General features: G+C 34.3%; 1 protein-coding gene across 2 annotated transcripts in view; it reads left to right on the forward strand.

Moving 5' to 3' along the window:
- The window catches only part of LOC150110719 (uncharacterized), a 487,651-nt gene extending 477,946 nt beyond the window's left edge, over positions 1–9,705 (forward strand). For both annotated transcript variants that reach the window (XM_090400398.1, XM_090400407.1), the window contains one exon: positions 6,102–9,705. In XM_090400398.1, the coding sequence (XP_090256524.1) occupies positions 6,102–6,185 (84 nt within the window). In that variant the 3' untranslated portion in view covers positions 6,186–9,705. The remainder of the gene's footprint in view (positions 1–6,101) is intronic.
- The last annotated feature ends 2,693 nt before the right edge of the window (positions 9,706–12,398 follow it).

Raw genomic sequence — 12,398 nt, forward strand, 5'->3', positions numbered from 1 at the left:
AAATCTTGCCTGTAGTGTTGCCATCTATGGTCAAGGCCGAGAACTTTTCAGACCACCCTCGTACCTTGAAGACAACAATAATACCTTGGTGCATGGGTTATAGGAGTGAGGTGGTATTCACTGAGCAGGTAATGAGATGGCTCTCATAAGTATGATTGATTGTAGATTGCATGTGTTGTAAATCAACAATTGGCTGTATTTCTTTTTGTAGTATATGTGCATTGGATCTTAATAGCACAGTGATTTTTAACCTAGTGCAACTACACATGAAAAGATACCATTCTCCTTGCACTTACCTTTATTCTTTTTGAATTTTCCATTTTCATTACATTGATGATTATTTATGAGACAAGCCAAAATATTTGTATCTAATTTGTACTTTTAATTAAACTTTTTTACTGTGGATATGTTCTTTTAACTTCCCTAGAAGTTTACTGCGCACCAGTAGCCTCCCCCCAACAGTATGGCATTATTAAATCTTTGGTTAACAGAATAGAATTGTTAACAATTATGTCCACCTTCTGAATGTTGAGCAGAGATATCACAAAATTAAACCTTTTGGACAATATATTAGGTTCACTATTTTTAAACACCTGTGAAATAATATTGATAATTTCTTGCAATTTTCTTTGTATTCCATTTCCTTTCATTTTCTTGTTCTGTTTTTCATCATTTCCTTTGTTTGCAAACTTAAAATTCAGTTTTCTCTTAAAATTTATTACTCCTTAGTAGATCTTGTTCAGTGGTTATTCAGAGTTTAAAATAGTTCAGTATTACTCTCTAACAATACTTGAAAACTCTTCATTGCCTAGGAAAAAATAAATTAAGAACATATTAATGTGCTCCTAATTGTGAGTGATGATCCCAAGAGACCTACTAAAGTTTGGTGTGAGATAAGTTCAAGAAGCTATAGTTACCCAATGATTGTCAATACCTTCTTGTATTTTTATTTCCCTAGAAGTTCACTATAGCAAGCATCTACTGTATACTGTCCATCATTTGGATAACAATGGAGTTGATTTGCTCTCTGATGAACTAAATCACATACAAAATATCTTCTTAGACAATGGCTAAACTTTCTGCCAGATCAACAAATATTGACAGTCTATACCCACATATCCCTTCTTAACCAAATAAACTGCAGCAAATTCTTCATAATCAAATTCCCATTCCTGATAGGTATTATCAACATGTTTACAGGATACTATTGTCTTATTAGAAATTTTTTCCCAAATTAATCTGTTATTTTTCAGGTTTGCACTAGTGTGTTAGTTTTCTAATCTTCTAAAGCCTTCCCACTGCATCAATCTAATAGATCTTGACATTCCTCTAGATATTTTTTCCTGCCATTCCAGCATCAAATACCTGTTTTGCTAACCCTTCCTTTCCCATTTTGTCTAAGTGACCAATACCATCTTAGATTAGCTCTGCTCACAAATTATTGAATGCCAATACTGTCAAGTTCCTTCTTAATATCATCCATTTTTCACATGAATCTCCCATTGGTAGCATCAGTTCCCTCCTCTAATTTTTCTTATCTCATATTCAGGAAATCTGAACATAATTCATGTACACTAATACTAGGAGTATTAGGAACAAGAAGGAAGAGTTTTTGGCCATGGTTGGCACTTCCAGACCACAGGTTATAGGTATTAGTGAAACATGGCTGACTGTAGATGATATAACTAGTGGGATTGAATGTGATGGGTATAGTGTGTTCAGGAATGACAGAGAGAATAAAATGGGGGGAGGAGTATTGTTGATGATAGCTGACGAGCTCCAGCCAAGGAGAATAGAAGTTGAATTGCAGGATAGAGAAAAGAGCACATTTGAGGCCATTTGGTGTGAGATTGTGGCTAGCAGAACTAAATATACAATTGGGTGCTGCTATAGACCAGGTGATGGAAAAGATGGTGGTGACAGTATGCACAAGCAAATAGAAGAAATGGGTGGAAGGAGGGTGATTATTATGGGAGATTTCAACTATGGTCGCATTGATTGGAGTGAGGAGAGGACACACGGGAGGAAGGAACTGGATTTTATGCGGTTATTAAGGGATAACTATCTGCGACAGCATGTAATGGAAAATACTAGGGGTCAGAGAGTACTTGACCTAGTAATTACATCTGAGGATTTGGCTGTAACAAATATGACCACATTGCCACCAATCGGTGAGAGTGATCATAGGGTCTTAACTTGGGAGGTGGCTAAAGGTGTAGAATTTTCAATTAAGACAGGGTACATGTGGAATTATCGGGCTGGAAAGTATGACAAGCTTAGGAGTTTGATTGGTTCAGTGCCATGGCATGTACAACTGCAAGGACTAGAAGTTGATAGTGCATGGGAGGTAGTTAAGAAGTGCTTGCAAGAAGCAATGGCTGACTGTATACCTAGAGTCCGAATAATAAATCAAGTAGGGGTTAAATGGATGAATAACACCATTAAGCTTGAGTTGCAAAAAAAAGAAACAACTATGGAGGGAATTTAAGGAGAAGGGTGACCGGCAGGCACATGAACGGTATAAAGCACAGGCCAGAAGGGTGACGAGTGTGGTAAGAAAAGCAAAAAAGGATTACGAAAGAACATTGGCCATGCAGGCTAAAGAGAATCCTAAACAGTTTTTTAGATATGTAGCAAATAAAAGGAAAAATGTACATGGCAGATTGATTTTAAAGAATGCCGATGGTAGGGAGGTAACTGAATCAGTTGAGATAGTTGAGTTACTGAGTGAGCACTTTGCAAAAGTATATCATCCAGGTGGTGACATTGCAGAAACGAATAAACCAGTAGATTATACGGGAATTGTGGTTAATGAAGTGGAGGTGAGTAGTCTATTGCATAACCTCAATGTCAATACATCTGTGGGATTGGATGGTATACCAGCTCGTGTTGTACGAGAAGCAGCTAAAGAATTGTCAGTACCCTTGACCATTTTGTTTAATTTGAGTCTCGGGTTTGGGTTAGTCCCGAGCGGGTGGAAAGAGGGGAAAATAGTTCCACTGCATAAAGGTGGTTCCAAGACTGCTGTAGTAAATTACCGACCGATTAGCATATCAGGAATCATTGTCAAGGTCTTAGAGAAAATAGTCAAGAGGAAAATACAAGATTGGATAGAAGAAAATGGGATACTGTATCGGGGACAGCATGGTTTTGTGAAGGGTAGGTCATGCCTCAGTAACTTGCTCACGTATTATAACACAGTGACGGCTGAACTGGATAAGGGTAATGGGTTTACGGTGATTCTACTGGACCTTGCCAAGGCCTTTGACAGGATTCCACATGGAATTCTAATCAGTAAATTGCAGCATATGGGAATGGACATAGGGTTGGTGAGATGGGTAGGAGGGTGGTTGACGGAGAGATATCAGAGAGTGGTTTACTCGGGAGTAGAGTCCACAAGACGGCCTGTGACTAGTGGTGTGCCACAAGGATCTGTTCTTGGACCACTGCTGTTTAATTTGTTCATAAATGATATAGGAAATGATCTGAGAGGAACAGTTCATTTGTTTGCGGATGATGCGAAGTTGGGTAGGGCAATAGTGAATGCAGATGACGTCAAAATTTTGCAGGATGATTTGGATAGATTGGAGGTCTGGGCTAAGGAGAATGGATGTCAGTTTAATGTGGCAAAATGTAAGGTTATGCATTTTGGGGTGAAAAGATTGGCGGCAGTTTACTGCATTGGTGGAACCGTGCTCCAGGAAATTGATGAGGCACGAGATTTAGGAGTGTTGGTAGATAAGGAATTGAAATTTAGGGGACACATTGCAAAAGTGACCAAAACAGCTCATCAAATCACTTGGTTGCTGAAGAATACGATGACAAGCAGAGACAAGCAGGTTATTGTTCCTCTGTATCGAGCCTTGATAAGACCCCATCTAGACTACTCTGCTCAGATTTGGTCACCTAGGTTTCTTCTTGATGGGGAGGAGGTGGAGAGGATCCAGAGGCGAGTGACCAAGATGATAGCAGGTCTGTGGAATGAACCGTATGAGAACAGGTTGAGGATTTGTGGGTTGCAAAAATTGGTTGATAGGCGGAGGAGGGGAGATGATTGAGACATTCAAATTACTGAAGGGTTTCTATAAAATTGATTCAGAAGATATTTTTGAGAACAGGGCTGGTTGTGGGAGGACTAGGGGACATCCATGGAAACTGGGCAAAAGTGTGGTTAGTAAAGGTGTTAGAGATGGGTTCTTTACTTTTAGAGTAGTGAATGAGTGGAATGCACTCCCTGAGTCTGTGGTGGATGCTGTGACAGTGAATGAGTTTAAGGCGAGGTATGATAGATACTGTATGAATGTCAAATAGTTGTGATGAATATGATTTGGAGCCTCCCTCGATGAGTCCAATGACTCCCTGGAGTTGCCCGTAATAATAGTAATAATAATAATAGTAATTTTGCAAATTATGCAAAATCCTATGAAAGAAATGTACTCACCAGAGTTCCCCCCTCCCATTTTTAATTATATGTCCCAATAAATTAAAAGTTCCATAAAGTAATTAACAGTGCAATATTATTAGAGTATTTATTATTATTATGTGAGATGATGAGTCCAAAGACTCATCGAGGAGGACACCTACTCTACAATTCTCTGTCTCTAGTACTCAGTCCACCAACTACAACATAAATCCAGCAGGTTCCATTATTATTAACTTTGCTCTTTTCTCCTAATTTTCACAAGACATATCTTTATGTCTGATATTCATTGCCAGCTATGGTTTTTTATATCTCCCAAAAAACACCATCTTTTCCATTTTTTTTTTTAATATTAACTGCCTTCTCTAATGATTAAAAACATCTTTATTTCTTCCTTAGTAGAATTTTCTGTGTTACTATATGTTTAAATAAGTCTATTATCCATTCCCCCCCCCTTTAGAAATCTGTTCACCTCAGTCTACTTGAAATTGCTTGCCACTGAAGAAATTTATCTCAATGCTCAGTGTTGAATATCATTGCTGCTCCTTTTCCCTGATCTCTGTTATCTAAATATGATATTATAATTTGGCTCAGTAACTCCAGTTTATATTGATGTGGCATTTCTTTTCCATTGATACATGTTGATACATTCCTGGTGAGCAATTGGAGAACAGATATGTTAAACCACTTGAACAAGGCCAACATTTAAGCAAATACAGAATACAGTTTGATCAGCTAACACTATCTGAAAATCTTCAAGACCACATTGTTATAGCAGTTCAGGAGAGGGAAGTGAGTGTGGAAGTAACATTTTTCCAACAAGATAGGACAAGACCACATATGACAAGTGTGGTTCTCCATTTCCTGAACAAGCATTTTCTTGACTAAACAAACACACGTAATAACCACAGTAATAAGTTTTAATAAGTAAATATTTCATCCTAAGTATCATAGGACATCGTCAGTACAGTTAATTCAAACAATACTAGGAATAACATACAGTTATGATCCATTGTAATCATGTGCCCTAACTGTGTGTTATTCCTAGTATTGTTTGAATTAACTGTACTGACGATGTCCTATGATACTTAGGATGAAATATTTACCTATTAAAACTTATTATTGTGGTTATTATCTATGTTTGTTTAGTCATAAATTTTCCACAGGTTTCATTGTACAATAAAGCATTTTTTTGATGTCCATTTCTAATGGATATCTTAAATAATTTATAATTGAATTGACTTTGCTATCATACTCTTCAGATATGAGTCCTTATGATTATTTCTTATTCCTGAAGGACAGTTTGTATAAGACTAATCCATATATAGTTGAAGATTTGAAGTCAGAAATTACAACTGTGCAAGAAAGCATAAACACTTGTTATAACTATAGACTATATTAGTTGATATCAACAAATGGTATATTGAATGACAGGGAGTGTGTTACATATGTTTTTTTATAGGAACATCTCCCATAATCACTACTGTAGTATTAAATCTTGTTTAGATGATCCTATATATTAATCAATTGAAATGATTGGTTGTATGTCCTGATTGAATCTTAAGAGTTTTGAAAAATTGTATTTTGATTTTTGAAGCCACTCAGTTTATTTAAAAAATAATAATAATAATAATAAACACTTGATATGGCTAACTAACACATATGAAATTCTGCTTTATAGAGCCTTTGGTCTGGTCCTGGTCCTTCGCCACTAGAGAGACTGCTAGAGCAGCAAAAGCAACGCCGTGACAGTGCAGCACAGTGATTGAATTAAATAAGCCTTGCAGGAAATGCCTATACAATGCTGGAAATATGCAGCCAAGGCTTCACCAGTAGAGCTGGATGCCCACTAACCAGAATAGTGCTGTGAATACCCGGCAGCAAAGGAGAGAAGTGATGATGGGGAAACTAATGCAGTGTTTCCCACCAAGCCAAAGCAAATTAAGTAAAAGAGGTTTCTGTTCCAGCACGAATAATAGATGGCTTATCTAAGTTTATGTGAAATGTATAACCGTGCAGTGCATAACTAGTTTATCTGATATGCATGGGAAGAAAATGCTTCATTTTTTTTCTCTCCAGTATATAGAATCATTTTATATAATCACTTTTTTCTTCTTTTTTTTTTTTAAATATTTCTTTTCCGTGTTTTAGGAATACACGGTCATTTATAAAAAAATAAAAAATTTAATTTTTAATACTGGCATATCTTAAACTGCCAGATAAAATTGTTTACTTTCTATTATTATTTTTTTTTATTATTATTAAGGAGTAAACAGTATTAATGAACTAATGCTGTTAATGGTACTGCACAGCACTCCTTATGAATATATGTCTGTGTGTTTTACTTTAAATTATGTGCATATCTTTTATCTGAAAGAAAGATAAAAGTGAGAAAATGTTCATTTGGTATAACATTATTAAAATATACCAATTTAGATAAAATGAGAAGTAAAAAAAAAAGAAAGAAAAAAGTAGCCAAATTGTAATTTTGATATAAAATAAATCAGTAAACCAAGATTTTATTTTTTAAATCTCCCTCATAATATTACAATTTAAGTGAGAAATTTATTTAGTATTGACTAGAATTAGAACTGTCTTCTGAGTGATATATACATTCTAATATCTCAGAAATGCCTTTAGTATTTTTTTTAACTTTTTAACATCAAACATTTAAAAACAAACACAAGTAGGGTGCATGAATAAAAATTTTATGTCACTGTAAGTTGTGTGTTTAATTTTGAAATTTCAAGAATTAATCCTAAGTCATCTTTATATCTGTCGATATACCTAATACTTAATGTTTCTATTTAAAGCATAGTTGTTTTAAATTTATAGTGTATGTGCATGTTATACATGTTATATTTGTATAATTAAAGAGAATTTGAACTGTAATTGTAGTAAACTATACTTGAACTAATATTTAAGTAAGCTAAATAAAGTTTTATTCATCAGAAAAAACTTATTTTACATTATAGACATAAATATTTCGAATGTAGGATTTCCATTTTTGTTGAACATTAATGCTTTTAAAAATATAACTTTATGTTAATATGTAAATTTAGTGTCAATGTTCAGCAATATGAATATAATTATTATATAACAACAGATTTTAATTTTGTTTTGTTTCTTTTTACTGTAAAATATGAAGATTATTCTCTTATGAATTGGCTGTTTGTTTTTTGTTTTCTTTATCAAAATGAAGAAATGTGCTTTATTCAAAATACTAATGATATATGAAATATTACATAACTATTTTCACTGCTGTCAAAATATAAAAACCTTATATTTGTTTTATAACCTTAAATAAACTGTGTAATTTTGTTCATCTTGAATTTCCTCCTTTGTGAATTAAATTATGAAATAATGAAAATGTTTTGCCTTAATACTTGAAAGGATGGAAATTGATTGAAATAATCTGAAGGTTTCAATAGAAAAATTACATAGAATGTGTTAGAGTCAGATTATGTAATCATGTGAATGACATGTTAGCTTACATTGTTATGAGTAGTTTAATTGAAAACATTGATTTGCTGTTTTTAATATTGAAATAGAAAATATGCACTTCATAGAAAAAGCCAAAATCTTGGAAAAGTTATATTGGTATTTTATTATTATTATTATTACGGGCAACTTCAAGGAGTCCTTAAACTCATCAAAGGAGGCCCTAACATCATGTCAAGAACAACTCTATTCAACATTCACAGTATCTATCATACTTCACCTTGAACTCATTCACAGTCATGGCACCCACAACAGACTCTGGCAGCTTATTCCACTCATTCACCACTCTCCAAATAAAAAACCTAGTTCTAACACCCTTGCTAACCTTGCACACTCTTGCCCAGTTTCCATGGGTGGTCCCTAGTCCTCCCACCACCAGTCCTGTTCTCAAAAATATCTTCTGCCTATCAACCAATTTCTGCAACCCACAAATCTTCAACCTGTTCTCATAAGGTTCATTCCATAGACCTGCTATCATCTTGGTCACTCGCCTCTGGATCCTCTCCACCTCCTCCCCATCAAGAAGAAACCCTGGCACCCAAATATGGGCACAATAGTCTAGATGGGGATCTTATCAAGGCTCGATACAGAGGAACAATAACTTGCTTATCTCTGCTCATCAAAGTATTCTTCAGTAACCAAGTGATTTGATGAGCTGATTTAGCCACTTTTGCAATGTGCCCCCTAAACTTCAACTCCCTATCCACCAACACTCCCAAATCCCTGGCCTCGTCAATCTCCTGGAGTACAGTTCCACCAATGTGGTATACTGCTGCTAATCTTTTCACCCCAAAATGCATAACCTTACATTTTGCCACGTTAAATTGACATCCATTCTCCTTAGCCAAATTATTTGAAAATAATACATGAAAAACAGGAGATTATATGTTTTCTTTTTATTTATGATATTTAAAAAAAAAAAAAAACGTATAAATACCATTCCATTACTTTGTTCCCACACAAAAAAATCTACATTTTGTTGTTTGTATTGTTTTCAATAAAAGTTTTTTTTTTTTTAAGGTATAAATGTGTATTTTGTCAGCTTTTTTAAGAAAGAAAGAAAAAAATGGAGGGTTTACTGAATTAGTGAGTTTGCAAATTGTTGATCAGAGGAACAAATATTTGAATATTAATTTAATGTATTTATTTGTTAATTTTAGTGGTACTTTGCAACTAAGTACAGTATATGAATTTTTTGTAGTGTACTAACAAACAGTTCTTTAAAAACTGACATAGAATTTTCCTGTTTTGAATTTTATAATACATTAGATTATAAAATTGAATAAAAACACTTGAAGCAGAAAATAATTCATAATTAGTTCCTCAGTAGTACTAAACCCATAACTGTGTGCTGTAGAAAATTGACATTATTATTAAATTTAATAAAAATTATCAGTAAATTTAATGGGATGATTTAATAATTCTCCTTTGGATAGAAGAATCGAAAAGAATTAGATGAAATCTGTGCTTACTGAGTGCATACATTTTTAATCTATTCACTGGAATATTATATCAGAAATATAAGGAAAAAATAAGGGTGTTTGAATTTTGCAGAGTAAATTGAACATGATCAGTAAAACTAATACTTATATTGAAATAGAATATGGCAAGCATTTAACAATACAGAACTAATTACATAGTAATTCATAATCTCAAGTTTTATATATTGTAATTTTTTCTTTTTTCATTCAGCAGTTCAATCATCTTTGTTTCTCATACACTATTATTCAGATTCACTTGATTTTGTGTATCTTATTGGTTATTAAAAATATATTTTCTCTAGATTTTTGGTGATTCTTATTTAGTTTCTAATTTCTTTAAATCATGTAATAATAACTCTGCCATATTGATACTTTAGAACAAATTGGAGTTACAGGGTTTCTCTAGCTCTAATAATTTTTATTCTGATTTCAGTAATAATAAAATGCAGATTCACATTTAACACCATTAGCTTGTTTTATTTGTTCAGAATTGACTTTTATATTTTCCAATTTGGATTATAATTAATTTCAGAATTAATAAAAGTTAACTTTGAGTTTGGTTTGTAGTCAATTTCTAAGTGCAATACTTGAAAAATGGTTGAGACTTGTGTTTGTACATTTTAAAAAATATAACATTTATAATAAACAACATTAACAGCAATAACTCCATATATTATTTTAATTTTTAAATTAATGAAGTGCTAAACTCGGTATTTGTGAATACAGGTTGAAGAATATTAGAACTTCTTTTGGAAATGGCACCAGAAACTTGGATGACATTTTGTCATGATTAGCAAGAAGAGAGCTGATATCCAGAGTATACTCAGAAGGAGAATTAAAAAAAATCATAGGTGTTGGAAGGGTAATGAGGATTGTCTGGTATTTTAGTAATTATATACTTGGGTGCTTTGCATTAGGATATGGCATTTCTTTCACTTATTTTTTTCTTATACATCTTTTTGCAACTTTTATGGATAAAAAATGAAATGAAGATGAAAAATCTTCCCCTGGTGTCAATCTGGTCAGTAGCTTGGCTACTTCTATCATTTCTTTGTCTCCTCTCTACCAGACTTTGCACATTACACGTCCTCATTCTATCTTCATTACTAATGTTTTGCAATTCCCATAATTTTTGTTATCTGCCTCTGCATCCTCTCAAGTTATTTCATCCCCTTCAAATCCCATTGACTAGATCTGAGCACATAATCCAAATATTGCCTGATCAAGGATGCAACCTTCTTATCTCTGCTGGTTAGTGTTGTCAATGCTGTGGCACTCTTCTCTGTTATCTTCAACCTTTGTAGTACATCCTGGAACTTTAAATTTATCTACACCACACCCAATATCACTCGTTTCCTCCAGTATAGCTCCACCAGAGAGTATAAAGTGTAATATCACTTTAATAAGTGATATTAAACATCTCTACTACATCATCTGCATTAGTCACTTGACCACCATCTCCATCCAGCAGGGTTATTTGTTCACAGTTGTTTCTCCTCCTGCTGTCACATTGTGAAAGAGCTCCTTGGATCACAGTGCTGGTCTCCTCATGTCTCTTTCTCTTGATATGTCTTCCATAACCTCTTTTTCATCTGCAATTCCTGTATACACCCCACCCACCCACCCACCCCATTTCTAGCCCTGAATTCATTTTCAAACTCTTGGCGCTTATCCGGAAGGGGCATACAGAATACTATGTATTCATAGTATTCTGTATGCTGTGATGGGGTACTATTGTACCCCATCACAGTATCCTGTGCTGACTGAATTAATAGGACACGTTCAACGTTGGTGTTTAACCATTTATATAATTTATATTATTATGTGACACCTCCAGGGACTCATCGAGGGAGGGCACTTACTCTACAACTCTCCATCTCTATTCAATCCACCAACTACAGTGAACCACATTTACACCAACACCTTCCACTGCCACCATTAGTATTTTGCACAGACAGTCATGACAAACATCCATGCCCATGGCAGGATTCGAACCCACAGCCTTTTGGCTGGAAAGCGAGTACGCTAACTACTCGGCCAACCAGGCCAGCATACTGATGTCTTAACATAGTTTTGTTGTGTGTGTGTGTGTGTGTGTATATATATATATATATATATAGATGTAGATAGATTTTTTACCAATTTTCATGGTCCTACTAAAAAATTCCATAACATCAGGGGCAGCTCATGCATAGGCACTGCGGAAGAATTGCAGCACCCCTAATTTTTCTCGATATATAAATATATTTATTAATTTATTTATATTTTCTTGTAATATTTAATTTTATCATCAACAATCCTATACAATTCTCTTATTTTGTATGAAAAATAATAAAAATCCATCTTGTAGCACTTATTAGGGCGAAGGATGCTAGCATCACTGTGTTTACCACGGTGTCATATTGCTACACACGTAAGCATATGCACGTCACAGTGAGATGCCAGCTATTAGCTAATGCGGCGCTGTCTGTTGCGCAGTTCCACTGTTGTTTTTATGCAGTTTGCGCCAGTAGTAGAGTGTTTATCATGTTTACTCCATCTCTTTAAATATTTGGACATTACAATTAAAGACTGAACATTTGGTATAGTTTTTATTTTAGAACATTATTGGGGTTATGATAATGGATTTTTTATTTTCAAGTAATTTTGAGTTGTACGAAACTGTATAATTTTTATCGATAATATTTTTTCATGTTTAATTTTTTTTTAAATTTTTACCATAGTTTTGATATTTTATCCAAACACGTATACACTGTATTTACAGTGTGTATGTATATTTCGAAAGTTGCAGCACCCCCACGATTTCAAGCCACGAGCCGCTACTGCTTGAAATATAACAGATATCATTACAACCCTGGATTGGACCAGAGGTGTGTGGGGGGGGGATATCTCTTGTCTATTTAACATCTGTATGATGGTATTCTGCCGGCCTGGTTAGCCGAATGGTTAGCTGCTTTCCAGCCAAGAGGCTGCAGGTTCAAATCCCGCCTAGGCGT

This window comes from Typopeltis vanoorti, chromosome 1, assembly GCF_054136105.1.
Source record: "Typopeltis vanoorti isolate ZY-2024b chromosome 1, IOZ_Tvanoo_1.0, whole genome shotgun sequence".
NCBI classification, from domain to species: Eukaryota; Metazoa; Arthropoda; class Arachnida; order Uropygi; family Thelyphonidae; genus Typopeltis; species Typopeltis vanoorti.